Here is a 13,874-nt window from a genome sequence, read left to right on the forward strand (position 1 = left end):
AATGAGAAAGTGTTCTAAACTAGTCTACCTGGTTAAATAAAGGTGAAATAAAAAATTATATAAATAAAAAATATCATGAATCGTAACTTTATATGAGAAGGGAGAGACTCTTCATCAAATAACAGAAGCATGGAGTAAGTTAATTTATTTTCTCCATCCAATATACCGGTCAGTCAATGTGCACCAATGGTAAACGGCCTGAGTTGGACGCCTTCATCTATCCACCATCTTTGAGTCCGGATGAGAGATTACAAAAACATAAATCTCGCGATATTATGACAGGTACTCTTAATTTACACCAGCGACTGAAATCACGCGAGGTTTCTAATGATTTGACTAAATGCCACGTCTGAGGATGAATAGACACCTTTGAGACCCTTTGCTCTGTTTGGAAGAATTTGTTTGATTAACGATCATCGCTGCATAATTACAGCAGACACGTGAGTGTGTGGCAATTCGCTTATACTGCAACATTGTTGTCATCACCGCAAACGTTAGCCAACCGTTGTTTGCTATTGTACTTAATTTAGCTAATTATCCCGACAACACGTTGCATGCAAGATAAACTGCGACATCTGCATTCCTTTAATCGCATTCACATCCATCTTTGTCTATGTGGTTAGCTGCTAGCCAGACAGTCAGTGGCTAACGTTAGATAACTTGCTAGGTACAACAACAATCGCATCTCTTTCAATCCATCACTTTAAGGGCATCTAGCTACGTTACCTACTCAGCAAGGCTACTTCCCCATTTAGGACCCTTTCCCTCTTCCTGAGTCAGTCTTATACGAGGAGTCAATGGAAAAGTGTAACGTTAGGCCTATTGCCTTAGCAGAAGGCCATCATGGGAATGCCGTTAGGTGTAACGTTAGCAGATGGGATGTCAATGGAATGTTTGATAATGTGTTATATGATAACTAGCTAGCGTAACCCATCCACTGTAACTTCCCACAATCATGATGAAATTAAGCTGTTGATATATGAAGCTAGTGTTGCTGTACTAAGGCAGGCAACTGTAACCATAGATGTTCCCTTTGTGTGTCTGTTCTAGGTGAGATGATGGCCCATGGACGTCTGCTAGCGTTAACACTGTTCTCGGGAGCAGTGCTGTTGCTAGCCGCCCAGCTAACTGTTGCTCATAGCCACTCTCATGACCATGGGCATGCACACGACCACCATGGGCATGCACACGACCACCATGGGCATGCACACGGCCACCATGGGCATGCACACTCGCACGGGGGTGGCGGTTCCGATGGTCACTCCCATGGCAGTCAGAAACTGCACCACGGGGCGAGCAAGTGGAGTGCTGAGGCCAACCTGCCCCCAGCTGAGGAGTCTCACCACGGTCACGCACATGACCATGGACATAAGCACGAGGAGAGTGGACACGGGCACACCCACGGAGGAGAGAGGGTGATAAGGGAGGCAGAAGGAGAGAAGAGGGACATAGTGGAGCTCTGGATGCAGGTATTGTCAGTGGAGACCTTGGAGCCATTCATTAAGGGACATGAATGTGTTATTGTGGATATTTGAAACATGATTTTTGTCCAGGTCCCGTGCTACATTTAGATGTCCATTAGTGGTCAAGGCCTACCTTATATCAAATCATATGCAAAATGTCACATCTTTGTCAGTCGGTATCCCTCTTGTTCATTCAAACAACCTCTTGACTTTCCTACTGAGTCCCAGTGCAAACGCAGGCTGCCTATTACTTTTCTACAAAAACATTTCCCTTTGCCAGTGAGTCTGTTGCTAAGTTTTGTCTAGAGTTCTATTGACTCATTTGGTTTTGACAACTGGACCAGACAACCTCACTGCAGTGTACTGGCAATAACTTTCTGTTCATTTTCACTGCAGTCGAAATGCGTCTCTGTTATAAAGTTAACATTTTTATTTGCCATGTTCAAAAGGATTAGGTTTGTTAGACACTATTTTACAATTATTTAAATGCCCTGGTCGGCACGACTCAACAGGTCAACTATTTAGATACGGTCAATTGAATTGGACCTGAATTGGAATGTATTTATTTGCATTCAATTATTGAATGGGTTGGAATGTAAGTACTTTTGTAGACAGGGAATAGCCTTTCCTTATTTGATGAAGTCGATTACATTGGTTTGATACCCTTGGAACTCAAAACAGCCGTCCTTATCAAGTGTGGGATTATTTTACTACCCACAAGCACGCCTGCTCACACACTTTTAAAATGGCCTCTTATGACCTCTGTTTTTCTCTCCTATTCTTACCATTAGGCCATCGGTGCCACCCTGCTGATCAGTGCTGCTCCCTTCTTCATCCTCTTCCTGATCCCAGTCCAGTCCAATACAGACCAGCACAAGAACCTCCTGAAGGTGCTGCTGAGCTTTGCCTCTGGTGGCCTGCTGGGAGATGCCTTCCTACACCTCATCCCTCACGCCCTGGGTTAGTGTCAGTATCACACAACTACTTGAAGTGAAGGGAGGGCAATTCCACACCTTTTCCCCTAAACTATTGTTACGGTATATTTCTTAATTAAGTGAAGGCAATCAATTGTTTTCACTTATCTAGTTTATTGAATATTTTTGGTATTGATGGAATTAATATTTTTAGGTATGATTCTGGGATTTAATCTTTACACAGAATAATCAGTGAAGGAAAAGCAACCTTTAAACTGAGCCAAAAAATAAATATTTATTGGTTTGTAGTTAAATGGATGTTGTCATGCCAGTCTGATATCCATTGTAATTCTTTCTTATTATCTCTCGCTTGTTTACACAGTGCCTCACTCTCACCATGGAGACGAGGGACACGGCCACTCACATGACAGTGAAGAATCACAGGATCATGGCCACTCGCATGGTATATCTACATTTACGAACACCATCATATTGACCAGCTGATCCATTACATTTTTTATTTTATTAAACCTTTTATTTAACCAGGAAAAGCCCATTGAGACCCAGAGTCTCTTTTTCAAGGGAGACCTGGCCAAGAAGGCAGCAACCATCAATACATTACAGAATTTAAAAATACAACAATACATGATCCAGCCTAAAAAAAGCATTTACACTCCTCTGTAACAGTCTCTCATCAATATTTTCAATTCATTCAGTGGCACTAACATATCTAGATGAAGCATGGATTGTAGACTATTCCATGCGTCTGGTGCAGAAGAAGAGAAGGTAGTCTTGCCTAATACTGTGAATGTCCTGGGAACTTTAAGTAGCAACCATCTAGCAGACCGGGTAAGGTAACTGCTGGTGGTGAAGGAGAACAGACGACAGCGGTAAAGAGGGAGTTTACCCAAACGGGGTTTGTAGATGAACACATACAAATGTAGCTTTCTGCGCATATGAAGTGTGGTCCAACCTACCATTTGGTCCAGGGTGCTATGATGGGTGAGTGACTTGGCTTTGTAATAAACCTCAAGGATGCATGATAAATGGAGTCCAGTCTCTGTAAGACAGAGGAGGCTGCATGCATATACATCAAGTCACCATAATAATTTACTGAGAGAAGTGGCTTCTTTCTAGGCATAAGTGGGAAGCAAGCCTGATTACAAAAATAAAAAACCATTTTCAATTTAAGCTTCCTCACAAGATTATCCATATGAACTTTAAAGGACACCTTGTCATCTAACCATATACCTAGGTATTTGTAGGATGACACTTTTTCAATGGATAAGCCACCAGATGTGACAATGCTAACCTTCTCTGGCGGAGTTCGAGCTCTGGTAAAGGTCATGAATGTAGTTTTTTCGTATATTCAAGACCAGTTTGAGACTATAGCGGGAGGCCTGCAGTGACTGAAAAGCAGTCTGGAGGTCTTCAACAGCCTGAACCAGAGAAGGAGCACATGAATATATGACTATCATCTGCATATAGATGTAACTGCTGGTTGCATCCCATTTCCCAAATCATTAATAAAAAGGGAGAACAACACAGGAGTTCAAATGGAACCCTGGGGCACACCTCTATTAATCGCAAGAAAGCCAGACTTGTGATTATCAGTATATACACATTGTGTTCTCAAAGTTAGTTTCTTAACCAATTTACTGCCCCTTCCCCGAGACCAATGTAACGGAGTCTAGCTAGCAACAATTCATGGTCAAATGAATCAAAGGCTTTTAATAAATCCACAAACAGAGCAGCACAATGTTGCTTTTTATCAAGTGCATTGATGTCATTTGCCGCTGCAGTTGTGGTGCTGTGCTCCCGATCTAAAGCCAGACTGAACCCCGCTCAGCATGTTCTTTTCAATTAAGACGTTTTTTAAAACTGGGTTCACTAGGGATTCATAGACTTTGGCCAGGATAGGGAGTTTGGAGAAAGGACGATAGTTATTAGCATCTGAGCGATCTCCACTCTTTAGCAGCGGGAGGACATAAGCTGATTTCCAAATGCCGGGTATGGAATTGGTCAAGAGGCTCAAGTTGAAAATGTGAGCCACGGGTTCAGTGATAATACCAGCTTCTATCTTTAAGAGGTAGGGGCCCAGGTTGTCTGGACCTGCAGACTATTTAGTGTCTATTGCCTTTAGTGCTTTATAGACCTCAGCATGAGAAACAGGCACAAAGTTAAAATGGTTCACATAATGGCTTATATCATAGTTTACTGTAACAGAGCTTACATTAGAGGCCTGGGCCCCACCATTATCAAAAACTGAACCAGCAGATATGAAGTGCTTGTTAAAAACAATATGGGCTTTATCCTTCACTTCATTAGAATCCATCATTAAATGGTCAGGAAGGCCAGAGGATACATTAGAACCAGACACAGATTTGATTAGCTTTCAGAGCTTGGTAGGGTTGTTTAGGTTCTCTGTGACTGCATTTAAATAGTAAACTGATTTGGACTTCCTGATCAATCCTGTGCATTTGTTTCTTAGCGCTCTGAAGGAGGCCCAGTCAACAGGAACATGTGCATGTCTGGCTTGAGCCCAAGAGACATGGTTCTACTTAATTCTGCCAAGTTATCTGAAAACCAGGGATTGTCCCTTCCAGTGATTCTAAATGTCTTTACAGGGGCATGCTTATCACAAATGGACACAAATTTCATATAAAAAATAGTCCCAGGCAGTGTCAACATCGGGAATCAGACTTGTCAATCAGACTGTCAATATTATGGTACAGATCATGTAAGAACCCTTGCTCATTAAACTGTCTTAAATATAACGGGGTTTGGCTTTGGTCATTTTTGTATTTCTAACACAAGCAATTGCACAGTTTTCACTGACATTACAGAATATCCCAGTCAGTGTGTATTTGTGAGGGGTATACGTTAGAATAATGTCCATCAGCATTGATTTTTTAGGTGCTCTGGGATTCGGTCTTGTAAGCACGTGAATTAATTGAGCGGGATTCAGTGACGTTACCAGAGATCAACAATAAAAGCATAACAATGTATCTGTTGCTCACTGCGTGAGGACTTGGCGAAGCCAGCACCATTGTCAATAAAACGAGCTGAGTCTTTCGATAGTTTTAGATGTTGGAAGTATGCCATCAAGTGTAGGTCAAGTTGTGTGGTAGAAATGCAATTGCAGAGAGCGACCAAGTGCCTGGTGGTATTGACATGATGGTCTCGTCGGAGCATTTGCAAGTTGTAAGGCGAAGAAGATTCACTCACCCATTGATCATTTAGACTTATTAAATCCAGGATGGCATTGAGTAAAGAGCAGGCACAGTAACATATACATAATGCCAGTTTTTAGAGGTATTTCAGGACTGGTGTGCAACGACCAGTAGACGTTGTGTAGAACAACAGATTTTTTTCCCACAGTGCATCAGGTTTTCCAGTCAAGTAACCGCTTCTCCGCTCCAAGCCCTCAGTGTGCGCCTGCGCTCGTATAGCAGGCCTTGCGCGCAGACAAGACGCTCCTTACTTGGCGAGCTCCACCTCCAGAAAGGTGTAGGCTACAGTTTACGAGCGGCCCGAGGCAGGAAAAAAAGGCCTTCTCAATCAGAAATCTTTGTACAAGTACATTTTGTGAAATAGAGACTGAGCTCTTAAAAAAATAAAAATACTTTGTTATATACAGTATCCACCTTCACATCAAAAGTGTTTGCTTCTCTAAACAGGTTCAGGCTAATTAAAACATAACTCTTATCTCTGATCTCAAGAAATCTCTTCTACTCTTAATTTTTTGGGGTGGGGGGGGGGGGTCTGCCCCCATTTTGGCAAACAGCATGTCCCTGACGGTGCTCCTTGTCATACCTGTAGGTGCCGCCCATGGTCACATGATGTCAGTAGGGCTGTGGGTCCTCGGAGGAATTGTGGCCTTCCTGGTGGTGGAAAAATTTGTTCGCTTCCTGAAGGAAGGAAATGGACATGGACACTCTCACGGTAGGTAATCAATTTTAATTGGAGTTTGTAGTACAGGGGAAAAACAAAAGGCCAATTTGAATTGATGCATGTGCTCCTGCTATATCAATTCAACATGAGCTTTTTTTTTTTTACTATAACTCTCATGCCTTGAAATGATCTCTCTGTGTGTAATGCATTTCTTTCCTCCTGTTGACCACTTAGTGCATTCGGAAGTATTCAGACCCCTTGACTTTTTCCACATTTTATTACGTTACAGCCTAATTCTAAAATGGATTACATTGTTTTTTACCCCATCAATCTAGACAATACCCCATAATGATAAAAAAATCAACAACCCGGAAATATCACATTTACATAAATATCCAGACCATTTACTTTGTTGAAGCACCTTTGGAAGCGATTACAGCGTCAAGTCTTTTTGGGTAATGCTACAAGCTTGGCACACCTGTATTTGGGGAGTTTCTCCCATTCTTCTCTGTAGATTCTCTCAAGCTCTGTCAGGTTGGATGGGGAGTGTCGCTGCACAGTTATTTTCATGTCTCGCCAGAGATGTTCGATCGGGTTCAAGTCTGGGCTCTGGCTGGGCCACTCAAGGACATTCAGAGACTTGTCCCTAAGCCACTCCTGCGTTGCCTTGGCTGTGTGTTTAGGGTCGTTGTCCTGTTGGAAGGGGAATTTCAGTCTGAGGACCTGAGCGCTCTGGAGCAGGTTTTCATCAAGGAACTTTGCCCCCTTCATCTTTCCCTCAATTCTGACTAGCCACCCAGTCCCTGCCGCTGAAAAACATCCCCACAGCATGATGCTGCCACCCATGCTTCACCGTAGGGATGGTGCCAGGTTTCCTCCAGACATGATGCTTGACATTCAGGGCAAAGAGTTTAATCTTGATTTCATCAGACCAGAGAGTCTTATTTCTCATGGTCAGAGTCTTTTAAGTGCCTTTTGGTATACTCCAAGCGGGCTGTCATGTGCCTTTTACTGAGGAGAGGCTTCCGTCTTGCTATTATACAATTAAAGGCCTGATTGGTGGAGTGCTGCAGAGATGGTTGTCCTTCTGGAAGGTTCTCCCACCTCCAGAGGAACTCTGGAGCTCTGTCATTGACCATCGGGTTCTTGGTCACCTCCCTGACCTAGACCCTTCTCCCCCTATTGCTCAGTTTGGCCGGGCGGCCAGCTCTAGGAAGAGTCTTGGTTGTTCTAGACTTCTTCCAACGATGGAGGCCACGGTGTTCTTGGGGGACCTTCGATGCTGCACATATTTTTTTTGGGACGCTTCCCCAGATCTTTGCCTCGACGCAATCCTGTCTCTGAGCTCTACGGACAATTCCTTTGACCTCATGGCTTGGTTTTTGCTCTGACCTGGACTGTCAACTGTGGGATCTTACATAGACAGGTGTGTGCCTTTCCAAATCATGTCCAATCAATTGAATTTACCACAGATGGACTCCAATCAAGTTCTAGAAACATGTCAAGGATGATCAATGGAAACAGGATGCACCTGAGCTCAATTTAGTCTCATAGGAAAGGGTCTGAATACTTATGTAAATAAGGTATATATATATATTTGCAAAAAATGTCTAAACCTCTATTCACTTTGTCATTATGGTGTATTGTGTGTAGATTGATGAGGACAAAATGTAATACATTTTAGAATAAGTCTAACGTAACAAAATGTGGGGAAAAGTCAAGGGGTCTGAATACTTTCCGAATGAACTGGATGCATTGCATGTCTATTGTTATGGAAAAAGTTAGGTAGTTAAATTAACATTTCAGTCATTTAACAGATGCTCTTATCCAGAGTGACTTACAGGACCAATTAGGGATAAGTGCCTTGCACAAGGGCATGTCGACATATTTTTCATCTTGTCTGCTCAAGTATTAGAACCAGCGACCTTTTGGTTACTGACCCAATGCTCTCATTTTAGGGCTTAGGAGCATAGTTGCACTACACTACCACTTCCCACACTCCATCCCCAGAGGTCAGCAGCTCTGCCGTGAAGCCTTGATAAGCACACAGGTGTGAGCAATTAGGAAGGATCTGCAATCAGTGTGAGATGCTATCTTTAGTTTTGGTGTAGGCCTTTTTGTACTTTCGTTTTTGTAAATATTTATTTTGTCACCATGAACAAATGATAATCTGCTTGGGCTAGCCGACTCGTGTGTCAGGATTGAGCAGGCGCTGGAACCTGGTAAAGTGGCTGTCTCTTGGGCACATGCGTACCACGCGGTCCACATACTCTGTCCCGTCAGATAAATTCACAGGTTAAATCAGGTTACAGACCACTTAGCTAGACCTAGGACCCCTAGACCTAGGACCCCTAGACCTAGCTAATGTAGCCACATCTTTAGGCTAGCAGCTAGTTGGTTTTGTAACATGACCTCTGGGTCCATTTTGAAGTCTGAACATTGATTCATTGAGATTTCTCTCTTGCCGAGAGCTACTGTATAGTCAGGGGATTAGATGCTGCTCTTCTAAGCCGTCTTGGTAAATAGGAATTTGTTCTTAACTGACTTGCCTAGTTAAATAAAGGGGGATGGTCAGTACACCAAAGAGTTATGCACGTGTATTTTGTTCCGTCTTTTTTCAGCTGCTCCTAAGGCAAAGGAGAGTGACGGGGAGGAAGAAAATAAGGAGGGTGAGAAAGATGGAAAAGAAAGCAAAGATGAGAAGACTCCAAAAGGAGTGGAGGAGAAAACTACAGGTAAGAAGAGTTGACTAATTGCCACTTCATTTCTTAGTGGGCAGTTTGCCTTTACTGAAATTGCTTCTTTTAAAAAAAAAATCAAATCCAATTTTGCTTAAAGAGAATATTCACTTTGACAGCATTTAATTTACCAGCCTCAAATCAATCCTGTTTCTCTGTTATTGCGTTTAACTGTTGCGATTATTGTCCATTCTCCCATCTCAATATTAAGCAGGGAAACCACATTTAGGTGATTTCTGGTACACAGCATGTTTTTGGACTCATTCAGCAGTTTTTACCAGATTAAGTACAATACCATTTGAAATGTTCCCCAATGCTTGAAGGGGGGCCCAGTGAAAGTTTGGGAACCCCTGGGTTAGAGCTACATTTAGAAGTGTTGCATTTTGATTCAAGGCGGTTGCCAAAGTGGTAAGTGTAACGCCAGTTTGTTTTGTTAATCACCTCCATCAATATCAAGTTGGAATATATACAATCTAGGTGTATGCGCTGTTTAAACTAACACTGTTCAAAATCATCTCAATTCTAGAATATCGGCTGGAGATTCTGGGAGGCTTCTGATACGGGGAAGAAACTAATCAGTTGCTTTGTTATTTAACTTCAACGAATCGTGACCCCTGGCATAGGGTGTCATCACTAACCAGGTTGTTTAGGTGATAGTTTGGGTCTCAGTGTATTGGTGTGCGGCCATCAACTTTTATACAGAGAGCCACAAAATGTTCTGGGCCATTTGAGCTTTAAAATTAGAAGGCTGTTCTAAGTCCTGCGACTGACAGGCGTGTATCATAAAATCAATGGTGCCAAATCTGTCCTCTTGATACTACCCATCCCGGGTCCGGGAGCGTAATCATCAACTGTCATTAATTAGCATAACGCAACGGACATAAATATTCCTATTCATGAAATCACAAGTGAAATATATTGACAGCTTAGCCTTTTGTTAATCACCCTGTCATCTCAGATTTTGAAAATATGCTTTACAGCCAAAGCAAGACAAGCATTTGTGTAAGTTTATTGATAGCCTAGCATAGCATTATGACTAGCTAGCAGCAGGCAACCTGGTCACGAAAATCAGAAAAGCAATCAAATTAAATTGTTTACCTTTGATGAGCTTCGGATGTTTTCACTCACCCCAGTTGGATAGCACGTTTTTTTCCCAAAATATTATTTTTGTAGGCGAAATAGCTCGTTTGGTTGAGAAATCGACCGGAAATTGCGGTCACTACAACACCGAAAAATATTCCAAATTAGCTCCATAATATCGATAGAAACATAGCAAACGTTGTTTATAATCAATCCTCAAGGTGTTTTTCAAATATCTATTCGATTATATATCAACCGGGACTGGTGGCTTCTTAGTAGGATAGAGAGAAACAATTTGTCCTTTATGCACAAAACACTCTGAGAGACTTCAGCTGACCACTGACACAATGTTGACGTTCAGGCTAATTTTTCAAAATAAAAGCCTGAAACTATGTATTGTGACACTAGACACATTAGGGAAGCCATAGAAAAAGGAATCTGGTTGATATCTCATTCACTGCTCAATAGGGACGCATAGGAACGCAGAGCTTTCTAAATAAGAGTCCCTTCCTGATTGGATTTTTCTCAGGCTTTCGCCTGCAATATCAGTTCTGTTATACTCAGACAATATTTTTACAGTTTTGGAAACTTTTGTTTTCTATCCTAAACTGTCAATTATATGCATATTCTAGCATCTTGTCCTGACAAAATAGCCATTTACTTTGGGGAAGTTATTTTTCCAAAAATGAAAATAGTGCCCCCTAGATTCAAGAGGTTAAAGCAATCCAGTTAATACATTTGTGATGACTGTAAATTTGGATATTAATATAACCTATCTGAAGAAAAAAGGATGTATATAATTCCACTATATTGTATGTGGGGAAAATGCAAGCTAGTAGTAACATGTTTTGTCCACCATAGGGGAAATTAGCATAATATAACATGAAAAATATGTCAAAGTAATTCAATATTTTAATATATGATAGTAAATGTAGTACACTCACATTTTTACAACAATTACAACAATTTATTTGTGCTTTAACCATGGAGGGAGTTAACAAATGCTCCTAAGCACAATTTAACCAGGCGCTCTAGACTAGAGTCCATAGATTCTGTGCTGAACGTTTGACGTCCCTATCAATATAGATATCAAGGTATCGGGCTACCTGAACCTGGCTGCTGACTTCACACACAATTTCACTGACGGGTTGGCCATCGGGGCATCGTTCCTGGTGGGCCCAGCAGTAGGCACAGTCACCACTCTCACCATCCTGCTGCACGAGGTGCCCCACGAGATTGGCGACTTTGCCATCCTGGTCCAGTCTGGCTGCACCAAGAAGAAGGTAATGCACAAGCTTCAACTTTTCATAACAATTGATGTTACACGTACTGATGTCGGACAGGAAACGGAAATGTGCTCGACTATGTACTGAAACATGCTCGGTACCAGTTGTCTGTCATGACTACAACACAAAGCCTATTCACACATGGTGGCAGCCGTAAGACTTGTGTGTCTTTTCTGTTTGAACAACCTGCATCAGAAAGTCTCTGTAGGTAGAGATGTCCATTGACAACTTCTTCTTTCCCATCAGGCTATGTGTCTACAGCTCCTGACAGCCTTGGGGGCTCTTGCCGGCACAGCCTGCTCCCTATTGGCTGAGGGGGTGGGCGCGGCCGCCACAGCCTGGATCTTGCCATTCACTGCAGGTGGCTTTGTGTACATCGCCACGGTGACGGTCCTGCCTGAGCTGCTGGTTGGGCGCTCTAGTCTGGGCCAATCGGTGATGGAGATCCTGGCGATGCTGTTTGGAATTTACATGATGGTGCTAATCGCAGAGTACGAGTGAGAGATTGAGTCGTCAATAAGAGAGGGTGGTAGCGCTTAAGGAGATTGAGGTATTTGGAGAGGGGAGGTGGAGAGACTGAACCAGAGAGATGGATTTATATCATTGTTGTGATTGGAAGGAAAGACTGATGAAGTTTAAAGGAGAGCGGGAGAGAGGTGAGAAGAGATCGACAAAGAGCTTTCACAGGACTGGACTATTTGTTCCAAAGAGGACCTGAATAGGGAGTTGCATTTCAACACCAACCAACTGGAGGATTATGACTAACAAGTTCTGAACTGTACAAAGTCCTCATCAGCAGGACTGTCCCCGTGTCGAAGTCCGATAGGTCATCAAACCGAGACTTAGAAAAGCAAGGCAGATGACTCGGCGTTGTAGTCCATTATAATTGCACAGTTCATTCCCTTTCTGGTCACAAAATGGCAACCCAAAACAATGTATTTTTAAGTTGCCGTTTAGCCATTGAATCTGTCCATTTAGTTAACTAAAAATCAAGAATGGCCTCCACACACAAATATTTGTCATGTTTATTTTACCTTTAATTGTACTGGCAGAGATCACAGATTGAACACAATAGAACTAGACAGTTAAGTGGTTAGGGCATTTTCCAAGATTTTTTAGGATCAGAGTATATTAGTATATAACTGGAACATTCCAATTAAATGAAAAGAGCACTACAGTGTAACGTATAGTCCATTTAACCAGGTCCCCAAATAGCAGCCATCTTGGATACTTGACATCGATGAGGGCAGAAGTGTCCTGAAATGTCATCCGTTTCCTGAATAGGACTTATTGGGAAAGAGTAAGCTGTTTTAGATGTCTACATTACACAGCAGTTACTGATTATTTAGCTAGGGAGATATACTTGTTAAAAGGTTTTCATACCTTGGTATTGTGGAAGTACAGTAATATGTATTTAGGGTGGGCTATCCATGTGGAAACTTAACCGATTATCCAGAGTGACAGGATTCGGGGGAAGTAGACACTGTCCTTCAAAACCTAATTTCTTCAACCCTACTTCATTGTAATGTCTTGACCAAGTGATGTTTGCCCTTATTTTGAACAACTGAATGATGAACCCTCTTCCATTTTTGTTTAGTGTTTATAAGCCACTGCTGCAGCAAGTTTTGTTGAATTGTAACATTTATTCTTTTAGCGGATTCACACACATTCTCTTGCGTACTGTACTCAAACCTGCACTGAGTGCGTTTGCTCTCCCTCCGCTCTTGACGAATACAGAAGGCCTTGTCTCATTAAGGCAATCAATGCTGTAGCTGTTATGCGTTTAGAAATAACTCCTTCACCCTGGACCATTCTGTGTGTACAAGACTGCATCTCTGGCCTGATTCCATGCCCCTATCCACAGGACCTTGTTGACTTTCTTGTGGGTCTGAAACTGTATTGCCAATATTGTATAGTAAGCTGCTTTACCTAGGTATCTGTGATACGTATGTTTTCATCGATTGTATACATTACATCAAAAGTCTTATCGGATGCTTCAGGTAGTCAACATTGGCCTATAGATGGGTGCAATGGCTTGATTTGGAATCACACTATTTAATCAGAGGGACCAAGTAAAGGACTAATGTTAAAGTGGTGGATGGGATATTTGTTAAGCGTGGGGGTGGAGACTGGTGGAATTTTTGTTACTTTGTTATCTTGACTTTTCATTAAACAATTTAAGATTCTCTCACAATGTTTCACACAATCTTTACTGGGTACCTGTTTCTCATTATATAATTGATGCAAGAGAATATGAAAAATACAAGCAATCAAGAGAATATGAAAAATACAAGCAATCCAATTCTTGATTAGACAGTAATCCAACCTAGATCGCTGACTGGTGTATAAAATCGAGCACACCGCCATGCAATCTCCATAGACAAACATTGGCAGTAGAATGGCCTTACTGAAGAGCTCGGTGACTTTCAACATTGCACCGTCATAGGATGCCACCTTTCCAAGTCAGCTCATCAAATTCCTGCCCCGCTAGAGCTTCCC

At 42.1% G+C, this 13,874-nt stretch overlaps 1 protein-coding gene across 1 annotated transcript; it reads left to right on the plus strand.

Annotated features, from left to right (window-relative positions):
• Positions 1-312: 312 nt before the first annotated feature.
• On the plus strand, positions 313-13,569 carry LOC115131605 (zinc transporter Slc39a7-like). Its single transcript, XM_029663437.2, has 8 exons — positions 313-440; positions 1,051-1,469; positions 2,255-2,423; positions 2,760-2,840; positions 6,200-6,322; positions 8,893-9,006; positions 11,176-11,372; positions 11,622-13,569. Exons 2-8 carry the CDS (start codon positions 1,056-1,058, stop codon positions 11,874-11,876), a joined length of 1,353 nt encoding a protein of 450 aa, XP_029519297.2. The 5' UTR covers positions 313-440; positions 1,051-1,055; the 3' UTR covers positions 11,877-13,569.
• Positions 13,570-13,874: the final 305 nt, after the last annotated feature.

This window comes from Oncorhynchus nerka, linkage group LG7, assembly GCF_034236695.1.
Source record: "Oncorhynchus nerka isolate Pitt River linkage group LG7, Oner_Uvic_2.0, whole genome shotgun sequence".
NCBI classification, from domain to species: Eukaryota; Metazoa; Chordata; class Actinopteri; order Salmoniformes; family Salmonidae; genus Oncorhynchus; species Oncorhynchus nerka.